The sequence below is a fragment of the Dipodomys ordii genome, unplaced genomic scaffold (assembly GCF_000151885.1).
Source record: "Dipodomys ordii isolate 6190 unplaced genomic scaffold, Dord_2.0 Scaffold8, whole genome shotgun sequence".
NCBI classification, from domain to species: domain Eukaryota; kingdom Metazoa; phylum Chordata; class Mammalia; order Rodentia; family Heteromyidae; genus Dipodomys; species Dipodomys ordii.
The window spans coordinates 27,239,896-27,262,530 of record NW_012267224.1 but is presented as its reverse complement, the minus strand read 5'-3'; the positions used below and the strand labels follow the sequence as shown (position 1 = coordinate 27,262,530).

Sequence of the window (22,635 nt, the reverse complement as noted above, 5' to 3'; positions counted from 1 at the left end):
TCCTGTAATCCCAGCACTGGGCTCAAACCCTAGATGCTAGGGATCCAACTCTAAGCCTCCATGCATACTACTCAAGTGCTCTACCATGGAGCGACCACCTCAGCCCCAGAAAACTTTAAGCTTTGTGAATGTAGAGTTCTGACAGTTGCTCAATTAAGTTTATTGTTGTTCACGTTTTGGCCCCAAATTGTATTCCTCCGTTCTCAGCCTCCTGAGTAGGTAGGATGACAGGCATTATCTGCCAGCACCTGGTTTATAAAAAATATTTTATTTTCTGATAGTATAATTAGGACTATCAAAAGAGAATTTAGTAGAAGAGTTTTTGAAACTTTCTGTTTGGCTGACTTGCATGGAAACAGTTGTGGATAGTTACATAACTGGAGATCTTTATGGAAATACATAAAAGTATAGACTAACTCAAGCATACTTGTTTATCCCTGAAATTACTGGTGCAAAATTATCTCCTCATGTTATCTTCAAAGGCAATTCTTTTATTGACATATAACAAATGTTTATTGAGCACCTACTCGATACCTTATCAAGCAGGGCAGCCCATTGTTTTTAAGCAGCCATCCCAGCCGCAGGTGTTCTCATCTTCCCTGGTGTATGAATGAGGGCATGTGAGGGTGTCCTGAGTATTGGTCAGGAGTTCGTGAAGCAGCCTGGAGAAGTCCCATCTATTGTGCATGCATGCTTGACTTTATAAAGCAAGCAGACATAGCACCCCACATCTGCCTGAAGTGGCTGAAGCAACTCTCAAGACTCTTGGAGGATGGTATAACCCCTGTTTTCACTGTATTTGATGTCGGTGCCCTGCATCTTGTATATACACCTCTCTAAAGGGAAAAAACAAAATGCTTAAATAGGGATATAGGTTGACCCATTGTAACAATGAGATGTACAAGACACTATGTTGAAAAACAAACTTTACAATTTAGGCGGGGAGGGGGTGAGGGGGGGGAAATGAGGGGAGAGGAGAGTGTAGTTGTGGAGGTGGGAGGGAAGGGAAGGTAGGGAAAAAACAAAGGAGGAGGTAACAATGCTTGATAGGAAATTACCTTGCTCATGTAACTGTAACCCCTCTGTACAATATTTTTACAATAAAAAACGTGTTTTTTTTTTAAGACTCTTGGAGGGATACTGCTTCGTTCACTCTGTGAGAAGTTCTTTGTGGGGGCTGGGAAGGTGGCTCAGTGGTAGAGTGCTTGCCTTGCATGCATGACGCCCTGGGTTCGATTCCTCAGCACCACATAAGCAGAAAAAGCTGGAAGTAATGCTGTGGCTCAAGTGATAGAGCACTAGCCTTGAGCTGAAGAGCGGAGGGACAGTGCCCAGGCCCAGAGTTCAGGCACCATGACTGGCAAAAAAAAAAAAAAAAAGAAGTTCTTTGTGTAAAAGTAGAAAATCCTGCAGGCTTTTGACTTTATGTCTCTAGGAACTTGAACTTGTCTCCTGGCTTGCATTCCTCATGACGGAGGTGATCTTAAAACAAAAATGGCAGGAAAGCTCTCCTGTGCTTTGGGTAGGAGACAAATTGGCTCTTGTAGAATTTGTGGCTGAGGAACGCAGACAGGGCTTGGCTGAAGAAGACATATGTCACCACTAGCCACCAAGTTGTGTTGTAGAAACCAAAGGTGACAGCCATCGAAATGTAGATCATGAGCTCTGCTAGGTAATTTGGGGAAGAGACGTACTCAAACCAGTCTCCAAAAGGGATCCTGTGGTTGCAGTGAATGACTATGCCTGAAATGGGAAAAGACAGTGTTGTGAGCACTGGGAGTTTTAGAAAAGAAATCTCATGATTTCACTCACCCATCGCTGACAGAAACGTGTACTGAGAAAAGAGTGCTGCATAGCTGTATGTATACCAGCATCCTGCCTTACTACACTGTCTACCTGCTATTACTAAAATGGCACATGCCCAGATCTCACCACCAGGGTTCAGAGGCTACTCCAGAGTCAGGCTGCATGAGTTCAAACCCTGGCTCTTCCTCGACTAGCTGTGACACTTCAGATACAATTGTTTCATCTCATTGTGCCCAAGTGTCCTTGTTTGTAAAATGACAAGACTGTGGAAAGATTAGATTATATTCCTAGTATGCAGGTGCTGTGGCATTATACATAAAGCTTTTAGAATAGGGCCTGGCACAAAGTAAGCTTTACAGAAATACTAAATAACATGATTGCTTCTTCTTTTTTTGGTCAGTCGTGGGGCTTGAACTCTGGGCCTGGGCACTCTCCCTCAGCCCTGAGCTCTTCAGCGCAAGGGTAGCATTCTACCACTTGAGCCACAGCGCTACTTCTAGTTTTCTGGTGTTTAGGTAGAGATAAGAGTCTCAGGAACTTTCAGATCTCAGCCTCCTGAGTAGCTGGGATTACAGGTATAAGTCACCAACGCCCCTCAGGATTGCTTCTTTAGTACTATAAACAGTCTAATAGAAATTGTACCCATGGTAAGTTAATACAAATGAACTAGAAAGTCAGGCTGTTGCTTTGGCTGGGATGACTCTAACTCGATGGTCACAGGAGCTGTTCCATGTGGAGCACATCCATCTGTGCAGGGTCACCTCCCAATGTGAGAACAGCTCAGAGACAGAGACTAGAAGTTAGGTACCTGGGGAGGAGGCACCATCAGAAGAAGGCCTTCCCTTACAGACAGGAAGAGCAAAGCTCAGAGAGGCATCGTGCCAAAGTAGGAATTGAATCTAGAGGAGGTAGGAAGGGAATGAAGGGACCTAGAAAGCTAACTCCTGAGGGCTACCATAGGGGCTCTGAAAGCCTCTCAGCTCACCTGCTTTGTTTCTCCTGAGATTGCCGAGGATGACGTGGCACTTATACTGATGTGCGGAGGACCAGATGAACATCACCATTCCCAGGATGTGAAACCATCGCGCTTGCATCAGGACGTTTTTCCCTATCACATAGACTGTTGAAATAAGTATTAGCCAACTCTGCCAAGTATAGAGGAGTCAAAAAATTGTATTATCCTAAGCAGGGCTCTCGTGGATCACACCTAGAATCCTAGCTATCCATGAGGCTGAGATCTGAGAATCATGACTTGCAGCCAGCCCAGGTGGGAAAGTCAATGAGACTCTTATCTCCATTTTTTTAAGCACTAGAGAAGCTGGAAGTGGAGCTGTGACCCAAGGGATAGAGTGATAGAATTGAGCACAAAAGCTTAGGGACAGTACCCTGAGTTCAAGCCCCAGTACTGGCATGGGTGGGTGTGTACACACGTGCACACACACGTGCACACTCACGTGCGTGCGCACACACACATCATAGTATTCTTGTGCCATTTCCCTGGACTCAGGGGATCTGCCCCTCAGCTCTAGATGGCTCTGGTAGCCTCAGGCAGAGGTCCATATTAACACATACTCTCAAACTTTCTTCAAATGCTTCAGGCGCAAAGCTTTCGCTCGGCCTCCTATCTGCTCTGCTCTGTGTGGTGAAAGGACTTTGTCTTCTTGCTCATGTTTCCTGTCAGGAAAACATGTTCGAAAGAAGCCTCTCCATGAACTGCCCTTCAGAGCCCCAACTACCAGCAGGATCTGGAATGTGGCAGGCTGGTTTGCGTGGCTCCAGCCGGTGAAGGAAATGAGTGGAGGATTTCTCCCAAATAGAAATCTGAACTGTAAGATGAACAACAAAATAATTCCTTTCTCAATTAGAGGCCCTGGTCTGAGAGATCGTTCCAAGAGTAGGAACGCTAAAGAACTGTGCCTTTCTTTCTTCTCTGACTACCAGGAAGAAAGGAAGAAGGAAGGTCGTTGAAGGACATGAGCGAGTCAATGAAGGTCTCCACCTCATCAGCAGAACACCCTGATCTTGTCAGTCTCAATGGAAGAGGCAAAAGTTGCTCACTGATCTTCAGCAAAATGCAAGGACACTGCTGCTAGGAGGGAGCCCTAAAAGTTGATTCAAGTAAGAGGACCAAGAATCATGCCATTCTACATGGGAACGTAAAGTGGGAATGAGTTGAGGATAGCTAATGACGAATGAGAACCTGATAAAGTCCAATGTGTCCATTTTTGTTAAAAAAAAAAAAAACCAAACACCCAACAACTTGTTCCATGAAACAATCTACTATGCTGTAGTCTTTTAGTGGTCAGTAAGACTTGCCATTTACTAAAAGGATTTTTTATAGGTTAATAATATGAAAAACACAGTTTTAAACCTGATGGCCTTCAAGAGTATGTCATGACAGGATTCTAAGTTAAATGAGGATCTTGGAGGTCAAATTTCTACTCTGAGGTCAGAGAGGGATTCCCTGAGGGGTGAGAGAATAAGATGGGATTATAACCCAGGGAAGGGGAGGCAGGCAGAAGGATACTATTCACCAAGAGTCTTATCTGGGCTCTGGTACTTTATTGACTTACTCATCAGTTATTTATTGGGTGTCTGTGAAGCCTGGTGCTGCTGTTAGCACAAGGGATGTGGCAGTAAGTTAGGCACGATTACACTTACAGTCTGGTTTATAGCATCAGAGACTCTAAAATCGGTCTGTACTCTAATTTCTGGTACAGGCTCTGGTAGAGAGATTCAGTAAAGAGGTCTAACAGATTCCCAGGCCCATTCTTGTATGTGTGTTAGTACTAGGGCTTGAACTCAGGGCCTGGGTACTGTCCCTTAGCTCAAAGCTGGTGCTCTACTACTTGAGCCCCACTTCTACTTCTGGCTTTTTGTTGGCTAACTGGAGATATGAATATCAAGATTTGTCTGCCCAGGCTAGCTCAAAAGTCAATCCTCAGGTCTCTGTCTCTGAGTGGCTAGGATTACAGGCTTGTGACTTACAGCACACACTGTGGCCACAAGATACCTCAATATGTTCTTTCCCAACAGGTCAGCAAATCAGCTCTCCCCATGTTGTCCCCAATGACCCAAGGAGTCCTCTTGAAGGACCAGGTGGAACTGAGCGGAGTATCCAGAATGCTATTTTGTGGGTGCTTATGCTGCCTTTCCTCACCTATTTCCATGGGAGTGAAGTAGAAGCCAAGCCAAGGGCTGGGAGAAAGCTCCAGAAAAATGAAAATGTTCTTAGAAAGATTCTGGAAAGTTCCTCTGGTGGAGAACCAGGAATGACAGCTCACACTACAATACTGGCTAAACACATGTATGCCACCGACCAGGGAGGAAGACAGCTGGTGAAGTCCAGAGGAATTACATGGCAACATGGCGGCTGAGTGGCTGGAGACCATAAATAATTCACAAACTGAGGACTGTTCCTAAGTTATACCTTAAAGTCATCTTTGCCAGGTTGCCAGTGGGTCACACCTGTAAGCCTAGCTACTCAGGAGGCTAAGATCTAAGGATCATGGCTCGAAGCCAGCCCGGGCAGGAATGTCTGTGATACTCTTATCTCCAATTAACTTATGAGAAAACTGGAAGTGGGGCTGAGGCTTAAAGTGGTGCTAGCTTTGAGCAAAAGAGCTCAGGGACAGCTCCCAGGCCCTGAGTTCAAGCCCTATGACCACCACCACCACCAACAAATCATTTCATAGTCAAAGGAGCTGTACAGCAACAGTGAGAAGGGGGCAGGTGGACATAACTCAGATGAGGGAAGAAGGCCCACTCAGAGTGTGGACATATCTATACCTCAGTCTTGATTTATGAGGATGGACAGGTCACCAACAAAGCCTGGAGCCTAGGACTTAGAGAAAATGGTCATGAAGGACAAAGTGCCTGGGCCATAAGGAAACCATGGCATTAAAACTCATTTCAGGGTGGGGACAGGAGGGAAAAACTGGGAGAGGGCAAGGGGAGAGTGACAGTGTTCAAAAACAATTATATATCCTTTTCCTAGACTTACATGACTATAATCAAACTATATATCACTTTTCTTGCCAGTCCTGGGGCTTGAACTCAGGGCCTGGGCACTGTCCTTGAGCTTCTTTTGCTCAAGGCTAGCACTCTGCAACATGAGCCACAGTGTTACTTCCAGCTTTTTCTATTTATGTGGTACTGAGAAATCAAACCCAAGGCTTCATGCATGCTAGGCAAGCACTCTACCACTAAGCCACTTTACCAGCCCTGTATATCACTTTTATAATAACAATAAAATTTTTTTAAAAACCAGCCTTAACACTTTACTGTACTCTTTACCTGATTTATGTAACTGTAACTCCTCTGTACATCACCTTTATAAAAACAATTTAAAATATTATTAAATAAAAAAATTCATTTCAGGAGCTGAGGCATGGTTCAAGTGGTCGAGAGCCAGCTGTGAGCTTGAAAAGGTGAGGGAGAGTGTGCGGTCCTGCATCCAAGCCCCATTACAGGCATAACAAAACTAAACAAATAAAACCAAAAACATCCATTTCAATCACCCAGAAAGAAGTAGGTATGGTGTACATGCCCGTAATCTTGTCGCTTAGGAGGTGGCTGCAGGAGAATCATGAGTTCTAAGCCAGTGTGGCACAAGAGATCCTGGCAAGAGACCCTGTCTCAAAAACAAAATGCAAACAAAAGGGCTGGGGGTTTTGCTCAAGTGTACAGTAGTTGCCTAGCATGTATAAGACGCTGAGTTCAATGCCTAGCACTTAAAACTGAATCTGGAATGATCATATGCCCAAGTTGTTTTTACAAAAATAACAGTCACAAGTTTTAGATAGCTCCCTTTAGACTCTAAAACCAAACCCATTTTGTTTACTTCTTGTAAATACAGGTTTTGCTTTCCACTTGCTGGCTAGAGAGCCAGGAAACGGAAGGCAATCTCAATTTACCAGCTTTGCTGTCCTCTCCCTTTTGTTATAAGAGAACCATCATAAGGACTCATGACAAAACAACAAAAAAAAAACCCCATCCTGAAATCAGGCTGATTCAGGTGTTGCCCTTTATTATCTTCCCTGATCGCAGGGCTGCTGGTTTGTGGGTTGAGGTTTGGAAGTTACTGTGAATATATGCCCTTGGATGTGTTATTCTGTAAAACCTAGAGCCTAAATTCCCAGAATGCACAGTGGCTGGGCTGCTTTCATTCCTTAATCCCCTAGAGGGCATGAGTGAGCACTTACCTGAAGACCACCCCTCAGGAGGCCTGTGATATGGGAGGGACCACTCACCATTCCTGCCATCCATTGGTACTTGGCTCAGCACAGTTAGGCCAACCAAGACATAGTAGACAAGTCCAAAACAGTATTGCGCTACATTAATCACGGCATTGGAGAAGACGCTGACATAGAGGCACTCGAAGAGTCTCCGTGCACTGTGCAGCCACAGGAACAGCAACACCAAGAACGCCGACAGTGCCAGCTCACCCCCTGCATTTCAGAAGGCCACGAGTTCAGATCTCTCTTCCAATACTTAGTGTGAAACTAAGTATTACATAGGACTGGAGCCAGAAAAGGGCTGTAGGTAATACATTCTTCCTTTTAGGATGGGACACATGTGGTCAGAGAGTTTGCCTCAAGGTTTACACTGTAAATTAGTGCCAGAGAGGGACCACAACCATCACCTAATTGCGCTTCATTATAGAGAATCCCAGGTGCGCGAGGTCCCTGAGGCACCACAGAGCCCTCGATGGAGGCAGGATAACTCATTTCTTTCTATGTTAGGCAATATGAAAAAGAACCGCTAGAGGTGTAGCTGAAGAGAGGAACCCTTACCTAGCAAGCAAGAGGTCAGGTCCTGGGTTCAATCCCAGCACCACACACACAAAACAAAGAAGAAAGGAAAGAAACAAATTATACTTTTAGGGCAACAGTGAGTCTGGAGAAAACGGCTGCGCTTCTCATCCCTCCAAAGAGGTCCAAGGAAAGACTGTGTGTGTGTGTGTGTGTGTTTATGCTGGGGCTCTCACTTGGATTTTTTCTTTTGCCATGCCTCAAGCTTTGTTTTTTGTTTGCTTGTTAACTCTGGGATTTCTCTTCATGGACTGGCTTTGAACTTCCATCCTTTTGTTTGCTTGTTAACTCTGGGATTTCTCTTCATGGACTGGCTTTGAACTTCCATCCTTTTGTTTGCTTGTTAACTCTGGGATTTCTCTTCATGGACTGGCTTTGAACTTCCATCCTTAGCTCTCAGCCTGAGTAGCTAAGATTACAGATGTGAACCCTCCATGCTCAGCCAAAAATAGCTATTTTAAAAATAACATAAACCCTACATTTTCCTTCTTCAAGTGAGTCACACATACCATCTCACCTATATAACTAGCACTTAGATCAAATAAAAACCTGACAGTGGTACTTACTAGACACTATGTTCAAAATGAACTATACTACTTGTGGGGGGGGCAGGGAAAAACTGGAAAGGAGATGACATTGTCTAAAAAGAATGTACTTGTTACCTGACCTATATAACTGTAATCTTTCTATACATTACCTTTATAATAGCAATAAAGAATTTTTTTAAAAAAGGAAACAACCCAACCAGGACCCTTCTAAGCCCTCCCCCATCTACTTCCCTTCCTGAGGGAAAGGCCTCAGTAGGCCGTTGGTAATTTAAATAACTTAAAGCCTGGTTTTTAACTCTGTAGGAATGGGTTAAAACAACCAAGTGAACTCCCCAAATTAACACTCTGAATGCAAAAAACACCAGCGGATCCCACTGCCTACAAATGAAATGGTGACTTTTTATTGAGGGAAGGTTTGACTTGCTGAGGTCTCTCCGTCCCTCCCCTCCCAACAGAACAACACTGCTTTTCTCTTTCTGATTGTCCTCTTGGGTGACAAGCCCCACTGCTGATACAGAAAAGATTGTTCCTAGGGAGCCAGAGGTTTGGCAGCTGGAACAAAGGACAGAGATGAGGACAGAGAACGATTGTTTCAAGTTCTGCCTGATCGTAATGGAGGCTAGTCCATGGCTGTGACACAGGATCACTGTATTGCTCAAGTCTGTCTTGAACTCTTGGGTTTGTGCGATCTTCCTACCTCAGCCTCCTGCGTAACTGTAGGCACATGCTACCTCATCTAGATCTAATTCTTTTTTTTTAATTTCATTAAAATTTTTATTGTAAAAGTGATGTACAGAGGGGTTGCAGTTATATAAGACAGGTAATGAGTATATTTCTTTTTGAACAGTGTTACCCCCCCTCTCTCATTCCAGTCCAATTCTTCCCCTTTAAAATTGTTCCATATATCCTCTAAATACTACTGATGTGGCTAATTTAAAGTCCATTTTGTAATCTGGACAATAAGTATTTACAAGAAAAAATTTTTTTTTGGTTGGTTGTAGGACTTAAACTCAGGGCCTAGGTTCTTTTGCTGAAGGCTAGCATTCTACTACTTTAAGCCATAGCTCCACTTCCAGTTTTCTGGTAGCTAATTAGAGATGAGAGTCTCACAGACTTTCCTTCCCTAGCGCTGGCTTTGAACTCAGATCTCAGCCTCCTGAATAGCTAGGATTACAGGTGTGAGCCACCAGCGCCCAGCATACAGAAAATTTTTATTCTGTAACCAAAGCCTCATAATATAACAAGCCTTTTAAAACATTTTGACAAAATTATTATTAGTGCCACTTCCAGTTTTCTGGTGGTTTACTGGAGATAAGAGTCTCACGGACTTTCCTGCCCAGGATGGCTTTGAACTGCGATCCTCAGATCTCAGCCTCCTGAGTTGTTAGGATTACAGGCAGGAGCCACCGGCAGCCGATTCAAAATTATTTTTTTTAATGAAATTAATACTTTGACTCCTATGGCATGCTTTTGGCTGGGGCTTGTATAAATGGTAATTGTTTCAACTTGAGGGATCCTGAAAACTTCCCCTCATGTGTATCATCAGTACTAAAAATACCAGAGGGAGGAGGGCCTGTCCTGTACATGGTACAACATTCTCTGACATCAGGGGTAGAGTATAACTTGGCTGTGTCATGATTAGTGATGACTTGGGGATATTCCCTTGGCTATCCAGCAATGAACCATGCAAACCCTTTGATGCCCTGGGACCCTGGGATGAGGCACCTGAGACGCAAGAAATGCACATAGCTCCCATATGGAGGACGGAGCAGAGAGGAGGAAATAGTGTTGTACGGAGGTAGAGATCCAGCTTACCTTGGAACTGTGCTGCTCCAAGAATTCTCAGCAAAGCATGAAGCCAGTTTGGAAAAGGCACTCCCAGGAACAGAGATTGTATAAGGAACCAAAGCAGGAAGCCATTCCATAGTACAGCGATGACATAGAAGTGAGAAAAGTATCTGCAGGAGGAGGAGTTAAAGACAAACACCAGGGTAAGTAGGATGATTCTTTTCAGTTCGCCTATCCACCCTTTCCAGAGTAGAATTTTGCTTTTTAACACAACCTAAATTCTGTAGTGTTCAGATTTTTTTAAAGCCTTTCAAATCATGGGACTGCTGAACTTATAGGGAAAAGAGGTCTGTTCTAGAAGGACCCAGTTACCTTGTGAACTTGCATTAAGAAGCAGCTAGCAATCTTTCTTCTTCTAGGTAACAGAATCAGGCCCAATTTCCAAACAAGAGGGCCACAGGACCTTGCAATGAGAATCTAGATGATTCTAACACCATTAAAATCTGTGAAATGCTTTCTAGCCATATTGTAGCAACAGCCATATTGTTGATCACATTGTTAACCAAGTATAAACTTGAGGCTAGAAAAAACTTAGAAGGTCTTAGGCTTTAGTTCTTTTCTGCATTGTGCCGACTTCAGATTCTTGAATTGTAACATAACTAATATTACAATAATAGAATTAGGTATGAACGCCTTATAGTTACAGTTCTTAGAACCACTGAATCTATTTTGCAAACTAAATACAAGTAGGTCCACAAAACCAACAGAATGAACTTGGCAATCCTACCCTAATGTGAAAGATGGTGGTGACTTGACAAATAGAATCACCTTTTATAGCACTGAAGGCTTCACTTGTTCTTAATTTTAATTAGCATACAAAGGGGGCTTCAGGTGACTTTCCCACACATGTAAACAATGTATCCTGATCAACCTCACCCCTTCTATTCCTCTCCCCATCCCACTTCCTCTTCTTAAAACAATTTTAAAGGTCTTTATTTTTAGACAGAAAACAAGCTATATCTACAATATTCACCATTATTCCCTTTCCCTAGACTGCCCCTCCCCACATTAAGCCTATTTTCTTTTCCTGTCATTTATTTTAGTATGTATTAATTGCACAAGAGATTTCACTATGGTGTTTCTGATAAGCATATATTATGTTTTGCTCAGGATATCCCTCTCTTAGCTCTGGTCAACAGCTTTCATTGAGGTTCTTCATGTCATCTGCATACACAGTTGCACTATATTTCACCACCATTCACCCTCTTCTTGCTTTTCCCATGCCCCTTCTCTGCATCCTTCTACACAGTGCCACACTCATTGGTTTTGAGGGCCCCTTTCCTGTGCCTAACCTACAGGTGCCCTTCTCTGCAATGCTTGGAGTCAAGTGTTTCAGACTTTGGATGGGGGGGAAGGGTTAATGGAATATTTTCATACACATTAATAGATATCTGGGAGATAGGACCAGAGTCTAAACATAGACTCACGCATATTCCATATGAACCTTATACACATACACGGAAGATCATTTTATGTAGTACCATTTAGTGCACCAGTGTTTGACTAAGACCCCAATATATAAGGTCAGGTGGGAAGTTTTTCCATGAGGCATATATTAGCGCAATTTGTATTTTGGAGTTAAGAGCTATTCAATTAGTACTTTTCCTCTCTTCAAATCAATTCAGAAGCTTTCTGACTATACTGGATGATAAGCAACCACCTGGCCTTTCCCGTATCAATATTAAGCCCCTCCTTTTTCTTGCATTTGTGTCAGTTAAAGAGGAACTATGCCAATAGAGGATAAACGTAAGGGAAGGGGCTCCAGATGAACCCGAGTGTACTCATAAGAGAACTCACAGCCTCCAGGACATGCCCAGTCTGACAACTCAGCGGTACTCCTATCATTCAATAGTAACCTGCTCTGTTTTCTTTTTCTTTTCTTTTCTTTTTTTTGAAGTTTTTTGTTTTGTCTTTTTTTGTTTTTATTTTGGCAGGTGAAGGGGCCTGAACTCTGGGCCTGGGCACTGTCCCTCACCTCTTCAGCTCAAGGCTAGTGCTCTACCACTCGAGCCATAGCACCTTTCTGGCTTTTTCTGCTTATGTGGCGCTGAAGAATCGAACCCAGGGCTTCATGCATGCAAGGCAAGCACTCTACCACTGAGCCACCTTCCCAGTCCACCTGCTCTGTTTTCTTACCTGCTGCTAGTCAACTTTGTCTCTGCCCTGCAGGACCACACACACACAGATAAACTGTAACTCCACACATTAGCTCCAAAGCTATTTGAAGAAAGCCACCCTCTTCTCCAAGCCCACGAGCCTAGTTTTCTCCAGTTGATGCATCAGAGTCAGTTGCCAACCCTGGCTCCTACTCTTTAGCTGTACTTCAGATTGTTCTTAAGCCTCACAGCTCAGAACTAAGCGCACAGGGCAGAGCTGGACGGGACTGCCCCGCTCTGCAGGCCCCATGGGACAGGGGAGCTGGCTGGATTCTAAAGAGCAACTTCAGGCCACCAGCGTTACCGTCTCCATTTTCTGGAAAATATTTATAGTGTACTCAGAGTGTACTGGGTCCTAAGCAGGGAGCAAACAGACCAGGTTGCTGCCTTAGTGGAATTTACCTTTCACAGGAGTCAGGTGGTCAACATCTAGTATAATGGACAGAGAGGGTCCATGGGGGCTACTGTGGATAGGTGGTGAAGGATGCCTTTCTGGGAGTGAAGGTGGCTGGAATGAGTAATCGTCGCTGACTTCTGGGGGAAGCACTTTTTAGGCAGAAGATATAACTGTAAAGGTACTGAGGTGAGTGCATGCTGGGTGTGTTTAGGAGAAAAAAAGGACATGTGTAGGCTGTGTGGCTTGACCAAGAACAAGAGGGGCAGAGCATTCATGGTGTGTACGTCTGTAATGCTAGGTTTGTAATGGAGATCTACTTAGGCAGAGGAGTGACATGATGTCATAACTAATGTTTGAAACACCTTCTGGCTAATGGAAAAGCCTTGGACAGTGGTGGTGGCCTGACAATGCCATGGGTCAACATGGTAATTGAAATTTTATTATTATTAATAGGATCTTATTTGTAGCACAGGCTGGCCTTAAACTTGTAATCCTCCTGCCTCAGCCTCCTGAATGCTGAGTTATAGGTATGTACCCTTAGGCTTGGCTACCATGGTACATTTTTATGTCATGTATATCTTAACATGATAAAAAGAAAACATTTTAAAAAGAGCAATGCTTATTCATTTTATTCTTAAATTTAAATAATCAGCCATTAGTCACATAGAGAATAATCTAGTTGTTGCACAGGGGCTGCAGACTGGTGCCTGGGAGAAGAAAAAAAGATTACAACTATAAAGTTCATTATCGTCATGAGGCAGGTGAGAAAACTAAGGCTCAGAGAAGATCACCCCACAGGGGTACCTCTTGGCTCCAGACTGAGCCCAGATGACTCTGGTGTTCTAACCATTCTGGTCATCTCTATTCATGAAACCCAGCTTGCCTCAACCTGTTTTCTCACCTCCATTACAGAACCAATTGAAATCAAGCTTAAATCAAGTAAATGGTGCTCAAGTGTCTTTTATATGAGTTGCTCAGCCACACCTTGTTCTTGCTGTGCCCAACTTGTGCCAGGATGCTTTCCTTGGAGGGTACATTGGCTGTTTTCCTATTCTATTCTTGCATTTTGTTTTTCTTTCTGAATTTCTCTATATGACACATTTTCTTCTTAGAAGTTGGTGTTGTTGTGTGTGTACTCGTATTGAGGCTTACACTCCGGGTCGCTCCACTACTTAAACAACATCTCCAGTTCCAACTTTTTTGCTGGCTGTAAGATAAGGATCTTCTATTAGCCTACCCAGGCTGGCTATGAATCTAGACTCTCAGATCTCAGCCTCCTGAGGAACTAGGATACGTGTGAGTCAGTGGCCCAATTCATTTTCGATTCTTACTTGTTTTTCAAAATCCAACTCAATGTTGGGTGCCAGCGGCTCATGACAGTAATTCTAGCTACTTATGAGGCTGAGATCTGGAGGATCTCAGTTTGAAGCCACCATAGGCAGAAATATTACAGAAACTCCACCTCCAAAACAAATAGCAAAATGTCAGGCTGAAGATGTGGCTCAAGTTTTAGAGACTCCAGTCCAGTCCAGTGGTATACAAGGCTGAGTTCAAACCCTAGCATTCCCTCCACCGCCCGCCCTCCCCCCTCCCCTCCCCCCCATGCAAAAAAAAAAGATCCAACTCAAGCCACAAAATATAGATGGAACATCTCCACTGCTTTCTGTTTGCAACATGATCCTTTTCCCTCCTTGGACACTTGACTTCCATGTAGCAGCATTTCCCAAGCCTCTGGGAGCAGGGACAAGCTAATCCTTAAGGTGGCAAAGAGCTCTATGTGGACACTCCTTGATCAATAAGCACTTTTGTGGTTACTTTGAACCATGACTGCTGTAGGGCCTGGAGATATGAGAGTAAGTGCGTGACAAGATAACCACCCCTACCGTTGCAGATCTCCGCCCCTCCCTCCCCCACCCACACACAGTGTAAATCTTACAAATATGGCAAAAGTCAGTTAATTGCTACTGGGGAAAAAAAGCAGGGGAGAGTAAAAAAGGGATGCTGGAGATGATCATTTTAAACAAGATGAATAAGGAGGGCCTCACTGTGAAGGTAATATCTGAGTAGTGACAATAAGTGATGACAAAAGCCACATGGCCAAGTAGATGGAAACCTTTTCAGATAGACAGAACAGTGCACAGACCCTGAGGCTGGACAAAGGACTGACAGAGAGGTCCATAAACTGGCATAGAGCTAGTCGGGTGGTAGAGATGGGACTGCATAGAGCCTGGGACTTTAGTGTGAGTGGCTGGAACTCCTTTGTGATATGGGACCAGGAGACAGGATTTGACTTAATATGTACGTATATATATCTGCGGAATGCTGGAACTGATCCTAGGCCCTAACTGGGGAAGCTGTAGGGTTAACTAATGTCAATGTTTGTTGAGTTCTACTCAGGTGCCTGACCCTGTGCTAAATAACTAGTGGTTCCATTACACTACTGCTCTAATTCACACTAGTGCCACTAATACAGCAGCTTCTTGTCTAGTCCTTGCCACAAAAGAGCCATCATCCTGGTGAAACCTGAGTAAGATGATACAGTGCTTCATCCTCCACTACAACCTTGCATTACTTTCCACCTACTCAGAACAAAACCTAACCTCCATCCATGCCTATAAAGCCCTGCTGTGGGCTTTCTCCTCATCCCTCCTCTCCTTTCTAGGTTTCCCTCCCTATCACCTCTCTATACTCCTAGGTAATGATCAAATCACACTGCTGGATCTCCTCTAAAGCATTCATCCCAGTGAAATTATACTGCGTGGTTTACAAGGGTTGTCTCTGTCTATATAGGTTCAAAAGAGCCTAGAATACCTGTAGACCAATAGCAGGTATCAGTAAATGTTGGTTCTCAGTGAATGAAGGAGAGAGGAGGTACATCATTCAAAGTTGATTCTAAGAATAAGGACTGAAGTTAATATACAACCTCTTCTTGTCATTCAAAACTTACTGATGGAAGGGGCTAATTATCCTCAGACCTGGAGCTCTTATTCCAGATAACTCAGGACAGATGCAAATGCAGTCTGACAAAGGCTGTACACCCTTCTCAAAATAAGTGTAAAGCTGTAAGGATTATAAAGGAAAACAACATTGACAGATAGGTAATAACAATAAAGAATCAAATATGTAATATGTGAGTATGTGCATTTCTTTTTTTTAAAATTTAATTTAATTTTATTTGTGAACATACTGTACAGAGGGGTTACAATTGCATGGGCAGGATAATGCGTACATTTCTTACCAAGCATTGCAGCCTCCTCCTTTGTTTACCCTTCACAGTATGTGCATTTCTTTTGTATCAAATAACCAGATTTAGTGGTGCTACTACAATGTTATCATGGTGATGAGAAACTGTTTTGTAGTATCTTCAGTACTTTTAATGTATATTAAAAACTATCACAGCCAGGAGTTGGTGGCTCATGCCTATAATCCTAGCTACTCAAGTGGCTAAGATCTGAGGATCTAGGTTCAAAGCCAGCCCAGGCAGGAAAGTCCACGAGACTCTTATTTCCAATTACCACACAATTAACTAACACACACACATATACATAAATTAAAATGTCAAAGTTTTAGCAAGCCCTACTACTTTTACTGTGGTCTGCTGACTACATTTATAATTAAGGAAATATTAACTTTCATCCAGAAATTAGTAAAAATAATATGACTTCCCCTCTTTTTTGCTTCCTGCATCCTATCTGTAGACCCCAATCCACTCAAGACATGATGGACTCCAGTGGAGAAAGCCTGGGAAACCCTGTTTCCACAGCTTAATTTACAGTATTCCTTTTTGGAACCATTTTGAAATTTAAGCAACAGTAGCGTTTCCATCTACTATGGGAGTCCAGAGCATTGTTACTCTATTCCAGTGCACCCATCTGTTCAGACTGTTTGAGAAATCCAAAGTCTAGGAATCAAAATAAAAGCAACTGTCATCTTAAAAAACCTATTGGACAGACAGGTAATGCAAACTAACATTCCAGGAGCTCACTTAAGGTTTTATTCTTGCCTCCTTAAATGCAGAAACACAATTAACAACTAGCTCCAGTTTGCAAGTGTAGAAATCATAGGCTTATCTTCAAATGTCAGAGATACTATGGAAAACTATTTAAATAGAAGCATATAGATTAAGATTACTCAACAGTTTCAAATTGGATGAACTAAGCTAATACTAAGGGCCAGCACGGGGGCAGGAGTCTGTTCTCATTTGATCTTTCATAAGATTCAGCTTTGTGGGTTGCAAGACCTTCTCCAGATGCACACTAAGGGTTCAGAGTTTGGGATTTTACTGGCATTTGCACCATGAAGTTATATACTGCTAGGCACGAATCTGCACACCTGTGAATGGGACATCTAAGACATAACTTCTATTGGGCCTGTCAGTTAAATGAAAACTGGACACGAAGCCCTCCCCTCCCCCCTTTGTGCTCTTTCATTTTACAATCACCTTGGGCTTCAGGGAAAACAAGACTCATCCATAAGCATTTTGGGACAAACAACAACAACAACAAACCCTGCCCCTTAGACAAACAATGCTTTCTTATCATCTTGAAGAGAATAGCTAAAAGCTCCAGAGCGACCATGCTCCATTGCTCCTGCTCTCCTCAGAGGTAACAATTCCTGCACAAAGAAAGACTAAGCTAATGGCCAACCAGGTCACACTGGTGGCTTGGGACTGTTTTCGCTGTGCCTACATTTCTTACTCCCTGTCCCCAATTTTCCCTATTTATCCTGAAGTCTGGTACCTTGAAGGAATTCTGAAGTGCTATCTTCCTATGGCTGCCACACAATGAACCTTCTTTCTTTGTCCTTTACCTCCCTTTATTTATTTATTTATTTTTGGGTCCGGTCATGAGGCCTGGACTCTGGGCCTGGGCACTGTCCCTCAGCTCTTCAGCTCAAGGCTAGCGCTCTACCACTTGAGTCACAGCGCCACTTCCGGCTTTTTTCTTCTTGCTTATGTGGTGCTGAGGAATCGAACCCAGGGCCTCAGGCATGCAAGGCAAGCACTCTACCACTGAGCCAACTTCCCAGCCCCCTTTACCTCCCTTTATTTGGGAAGGTGAGTGGCTGGACTTCATGTGGGACTCCTGGAGTTTGGGCCTGTATTCTCAAAACCTAGTGTTTCAATGATGATGACTGTTCTGCTGTGAGGACTAAATGAGGAAAGGCACACTCTCCAAGTAGTAGTGTGGTCAGGATATACAAGGCAGTGCCTGCCCAGCTGGCGGTGGTTACTCATAAGAAATTCTAACAGTACTGAGAAACTGCTTTTGGTTAAAAAAAAGTACTGACTTAGGCCCATGAACACAACTAAAAGCAGGATGAAAGCTTCTCATCCCTCTCTTCTTTCTGCCTGGGTTTCCTGAAGTCACCCGGAAGGAGCCAGGAGAGGACTGATGGACACCTTTATTAGGGATGGAAACTACCTCTATGCGGGACAGATCACTCACACACAACATGACCTTTCTTAGTATAACTCAGATTGTTTTGAGTGATGACAGATATCAATTTCTCTAGAACCCCTGACAAGGATCAACAAGACCCCACTTTGCCTGTTTAATTATGCACACCTCTCTACCCCCACCATCCTAATTCCTTTTTTTTTTTTTATTTCTTTGTTAGTCATGGGGTTTGAACTTGGGGCATGGGCACTTTTGTGCAAGGCTTGCACTCTACTACTTTGAGCCACAGCACCACTTTTGGTTTTCTGGGGGTTAACTGGAGATAAGAGTCTCATGGATTTTCCTGCCACGGCTGGCTTTGAACTGTGATCCTCAGATCTCAATCTTCTGAGTAGCTAGGATTACAGGTGTGAGCCAGCACCTGGCTCAATTCTTCCTCTTTTTAAAACTAAACTACTAGCCTGCACCTGGAAAATGGGCTGAAGTGCTTTGCTTCCTTTTACCATATGTCCAAGTCATGTTATAACCTCCCTTTCTCTGAGGCTTGAACTCTCTATCACTTAAGCAACATCTCCAGTTCCAGCTTTTTTTTTTTTGCTGGTTATAAAGAAGAGTCTCCAGATTTGTCTGCCCAGGTGGTAGGATTCTCAGATTCTCAGCCTCCTGAGCAGCTAGGACAATAGGCATGTCAGTGGCCCAGTTCATTTTCTATTCTTGCTTGTTTTTAAAGATCCAACTCAATGCTGGGTACCAGTGGATCATAATTGTAATTCTAGCTATTTAGGGGGTTGAAATCTGGAGGATCTTGGTTTGGGGCCAGCATGGGCAGAAAAGTTAAGAGAAACTCTACCTTCAAGATAAATAGCAAAATAGATAGTACTCTTCACCACGAATCCTCTCAGTTTTATTTGGTATGTTGGGGCAAGAGGAAAGACCTGATCTGACTGTGGAACCCCTGGAGTTAGGCCTCTGGCCTAGGACTCCCAGTTACAAAAGCAGTAAAATCTCTCCAGTGCTCCCTGGCCACCAACTCATCATTTTCTTCTGATTATAGAAATGAGTTGTCCCAGTCTCTAGCAGTGTCATGAAGATCAGAAAACTGCAGAATAGAAGGAAGCTACAAACTCTCACTTCCTCCCAACTCCAATTATCGTTGACTGTTTTTAGATGCAGGGGCATAGAATTTAAGGGGCGAGTAATACATATATATTCTGGGCCTGGGTACTGTCCCTGAGCTCTTCAGCTCAAAGCCAGCCTGTTCTACTACTTGAGCCATAGCACCACTTCCGGTTTTCTGGTAGTTTATCGGAGGTAAGAGTCTCCTGAGCTTTCCTGCCAGGGCTGGCTTTGAACCTCGATCCTCAGATCTCAGCCTCCTGAGTAACTAGGATTACAGGAGTGAGCTACTGGTGCCCTGTCATGAGTAATATTTTTTGAGAAAAATAAGTGCCTTTCATTATTGGCCTGGATTTGTTGTACTTTTTCCAGGACTGAAAGATGTTTTTAATTTAGGAAAAATACAGCAATGAGAACAACTCTCATACCACTTAACATCATAGGAGGCTCTAATCTAGAACTGTGAGGGAAGAAAAAGGCAAAAGTTATTTCATAATATAGTTGAAATGACAAGACGTACAAAGAGTTCAATTGTTATAGTAATGAATAAGTGAGAGATTCCAAGTGTCCTTCTTACCTCTTACGAAATGACAGATTTGAGCACTAACAGCTGGAGTGCCCCATCTAGAGAAATAGGTAAATGCAGAGGAGGCTTTGAAGTCTGCCCTTAAATCCAGGGACTCTGTTATCTTTTTCAAAAGTGAGGAAATAAATTGTTATAAGGCAGAAAAGGATATACTGAAACCAAACCAGGGGAAAACAGGACAGCGATTTTTGTTCCTGGCTTTTTTGTTGTTTTGTTTCTTAAAGAGTCTCTTAGACACAGAAGGTATGGCGGAGAGCCTGTGCACTTCTTTCTGGGTGTCGGCTCTGAGTGACTTAGCTTGCCCTTCTCAAGAGCTGCCACCTGGTAGATCTTTCTCCACAGACAGGAGTTTAGCATCTCCTGTGTTTCAGAAGCCAGAGATACTTAAGCCTGTGTCATCAGCATCCCTGGGTTGCCAGGAGTGCTTTAGATGTTTTAGTCCATCAGAAACTCTGTCATCGTTCAGGGTCAAAGCTCATCCAACTGAAATCCCGAGGCGCCATTCAACGTTTAATCCTTTCACCTCATTCATTCGAAGTCCTTCCTATGAGCTAACTGAGGGCGCGCCCCGAAGAGGGAGAGAGCGGGAAGCCACGGCGCTCTCCCTCCCGTTTCCCACAGGGGTTGGCTGACCCCTGAACTCCAAGTGGAGAATAAGACAAAAATAGGAAGGGCATTGTATGAATTCTACTTAAGCCTCGACGATCAATGCTTTCATTCAACTTGATGAGAACACAAAGTCAAAAGGAGCTGCAGGCGGCGGCAGCTGCGGGCAGGGACGTCAGGGCTGCGCCCGGGGAGGTGGCATCCACCGGGTCCTCCCGTGTCCTCGCGGTCGGGGATCGGGGGTGGGGACAGCGGGGGAGGGGGCGGATCCGCCTTCACTTCTACGAATTCCGAGGTCCCGAGGCGGGGGCCACACCGGGGACCGGCCAGAGAACCCGACACAAAGGCTGGGCCCTGGTCGCCCCACGAGCAGGCCTAACGGGACGAGCGGCCATTTCCCCGGGAGGACTCCTCCCCCGCCCCCAGCCCCCGGCGCCCGCGAGTTCACCGTCCCGCGCCCGTGAACAGCGGCGGCGGGCACCGGAGCCCGGCGTCCCCGGGCGCCGCGGAAGCGGGAGGTAGCCGGGGCCTGGCCGGGCGGAGCCGGGGACCGCCGGGGACAGCCCGGGACCGCGGGGCCGCGCAGCACGGGCCCGTCTCTGCCGCCCCCTGCCGGCGGCCGGCGAGCACGACGCCCCGGCAACCGCGGTTACCTTTTGGGGACGTCAAAGGCGCGGCAGGCGGCCGGGCGCGGCACTCCGCCCAGCTTGGTCTTCCCATAGCGGATCAGATCCTGGAAGAACGCATAGCCCGGGAACAGGCCGGGCGGCACGAGCTGCAAGAGCAGGGCCAGCAGGAAGGCGGCGGCCAGCGCTAGCCACAGCGCGCGCAGCGGGCTCAGGGCCAGGAGCTCGGCGCCCGTCCAGGGAGCCATGGCCTGCTCCCGCAAACCCACGCGGCCTAACCCGCCGCTCTTACTTAGAGAGGGCCCCGGGCGCGCCGGCCTGAGGAGGGCGGGGCGCCGGTGACGCCACGCGTGAAACCACGCCCCATCGGCACGCCCCGGACACACCCCCTCGCTCGGTCGCGCGCGGTCCCCTGATTGGACCCAGAGATTGCCCGGGTGGAACTGGATTGCGACTTCCCCACTCGCAAGCGAGACCGCGTGCTGGCAAGTGCCCGTCTTGGCTTCGTGTCCAACGGAAAAATGGTAACACCCTGATCAGTTGCATGTTGGCGGAGCGGGCCTTGTGGTGCACTGACGTGTTAGAGTGCCACTCGGCCAATGGCATGACAATCCTGAGCGCGGAACCCACGCGGAGCCGCCTATGGCAACTGAAACGGCGCAGGAAGTGAAAGAAAGGCGACCTAAAAGACATCAGGTTGCAATCTGTCAGGATAGGGGTGCTTGGCTAACCACGCGCGAGAATGAACAGTGTCTCCGCATGTTCAGCATGTGTACCTTCGTGTGAACGTGTAAAGCACACATTGCACGTAAAATAGCTGTCGTTGAAAAAGTGCCACGAAAGCTCCACTTGCCGAGTTTCCCCAACAGCTGTTTCTTTGCACATTTGCCTCCACATCGTGATGATGCTATTTCTTGACATCGCTTTTCAACAATACTGAGTTTTCTACTATAGAAAAAAAAAGTTTGCTCAACTCTTTGAAAAAGGGCTTTCTAATGTTAACTTCATCAAAGATTATTGTAGGTTTATCGTCTGCACTGTTGAGGACCTTCAGGACGGGTTTATAAGATCAGTGTTGTCTATTTGGAGCTCACATTCTTGCAGTGTGTGTGTGTGTGTGTGTGTGTGTGTGTGTGTGTGTGTGCTGGGATTGAACTCAGGACCCCACACTCTCACTTGGTTTTTTTTTTTCTCTTACAGCTGGTGCTCTACCACTCTACCACAGCTTCACTTTCATCTTTATGGTAGTTAATTGGAGGTAAAAGAGTTTTATGAACTTTTCAGCTTTGAACTTCCAATCCTCAGATCTCAGCCTCCTTAGTAGCTAGGATTGCAGGTAGAAGCCAAGACAATGTTTTTTTTTTTTTCAAGACAATGCTTTTGAGAAGCTTTGTTGTTTCTTTTTCCCAGCCCAAATCTATGTCCCATAATAATTTCAGGGTTTTTTTTACCCTCCCCCACACCAATCATGATCTTGAGCAGTCTCGGAGCTAGAAATAATACCAAACCCCTGCTTTGACCACCCCCTGGACCACTAATCAATTTAAAGAATGCATTTTTAATAAATCTTATTTCTAAAAGCAATCTCTGATTCTTCCCTCTCTTCAATTTACTCATGTCTTTCTCTAGAAACTGGTATCAACATTCTTCAAAATTCATTGCTTAAAAATGTTTCAAGTTTTATCTTCCATATACTACATCAAATCTCCCTCTAAATTCTGTTGGTTTTACCTC

At 44.8% G+C, this 22,635-nt stretch overlaps 1 protein-coding gene across 3 annotated transcripts; it reads right to left on the bottom strand.

Moving 5' to 3' along the window:
- Positions 1–1,312: 1,312 nt before the first annotated feature.
- Positions 1,313–21,156, bottom strand: Srd5a3 (steroid 5 alpha-reductase 3). Of its 3 annotated transcripts, none has more exons than XM_013008984.1 (5): positions 20,929–21,156; positions 9,983–10,125; positions 7,011–7,256; positions 2,792–2,926; positions 1,313–1,743 (listed from the first exon to the last, which is right to left on the bottom strand). In XM_013008984.1, the coding sequence occupies exons 1-5, from the start codon at positions 21,147–21,149 to the stop codon at positions 1,484–1,486; spliced, it is 1,005 nt and encodes a 334-aa protein (XP_012864438.1). In that variant the 5' UTR covers positions 21,150–21,156; the 3' UTR covers positions 1,313–1,483. The 3 variants fall into 3 exon arrangements, with proteins under 3 accessions (XP_012864438.1, XP_012864439.1, XP_012864440.1); XM_013008985.1 differs by having other exon boundaries at positions 7,059–7,256; XM_013008986.1 differs by having other exon boundaries at positions 2,792–2,914; positions 7,059–7,256.
- Between the last annotated feature and the right edge of the window lie 1,479 nt (positions 21,157–22,635).

What these genes read in the sequence shown, in the direction of transcription:
- Srd5a3 (XM_013008984.1), bottom strand. Translation starts at nt 21,149, where the DNA reads ATGGCTCCCTGGACGGGCGCCGAGCTCCTGGCCCTGAGCCCGCTGCGC. An exon ending in TGGAGCAGCACAGTTCCAAG is followed by an intron (nt 7,257 to 9,982) that starts GTAAGCTGGATC and finishes TCTGAAATGCAG; the next exon opens with GGGGTGAGCTGGCACTGTCG. An exon ending in TCTCAGGAGAAACAAAGCAG is followed by an intron (nt 1,744 to 2,791) that starts GTGAGCTGAGAG and finishes TTCCCATTTCAG; the next exon opens with GCATAGTCATTCACTGCAAC.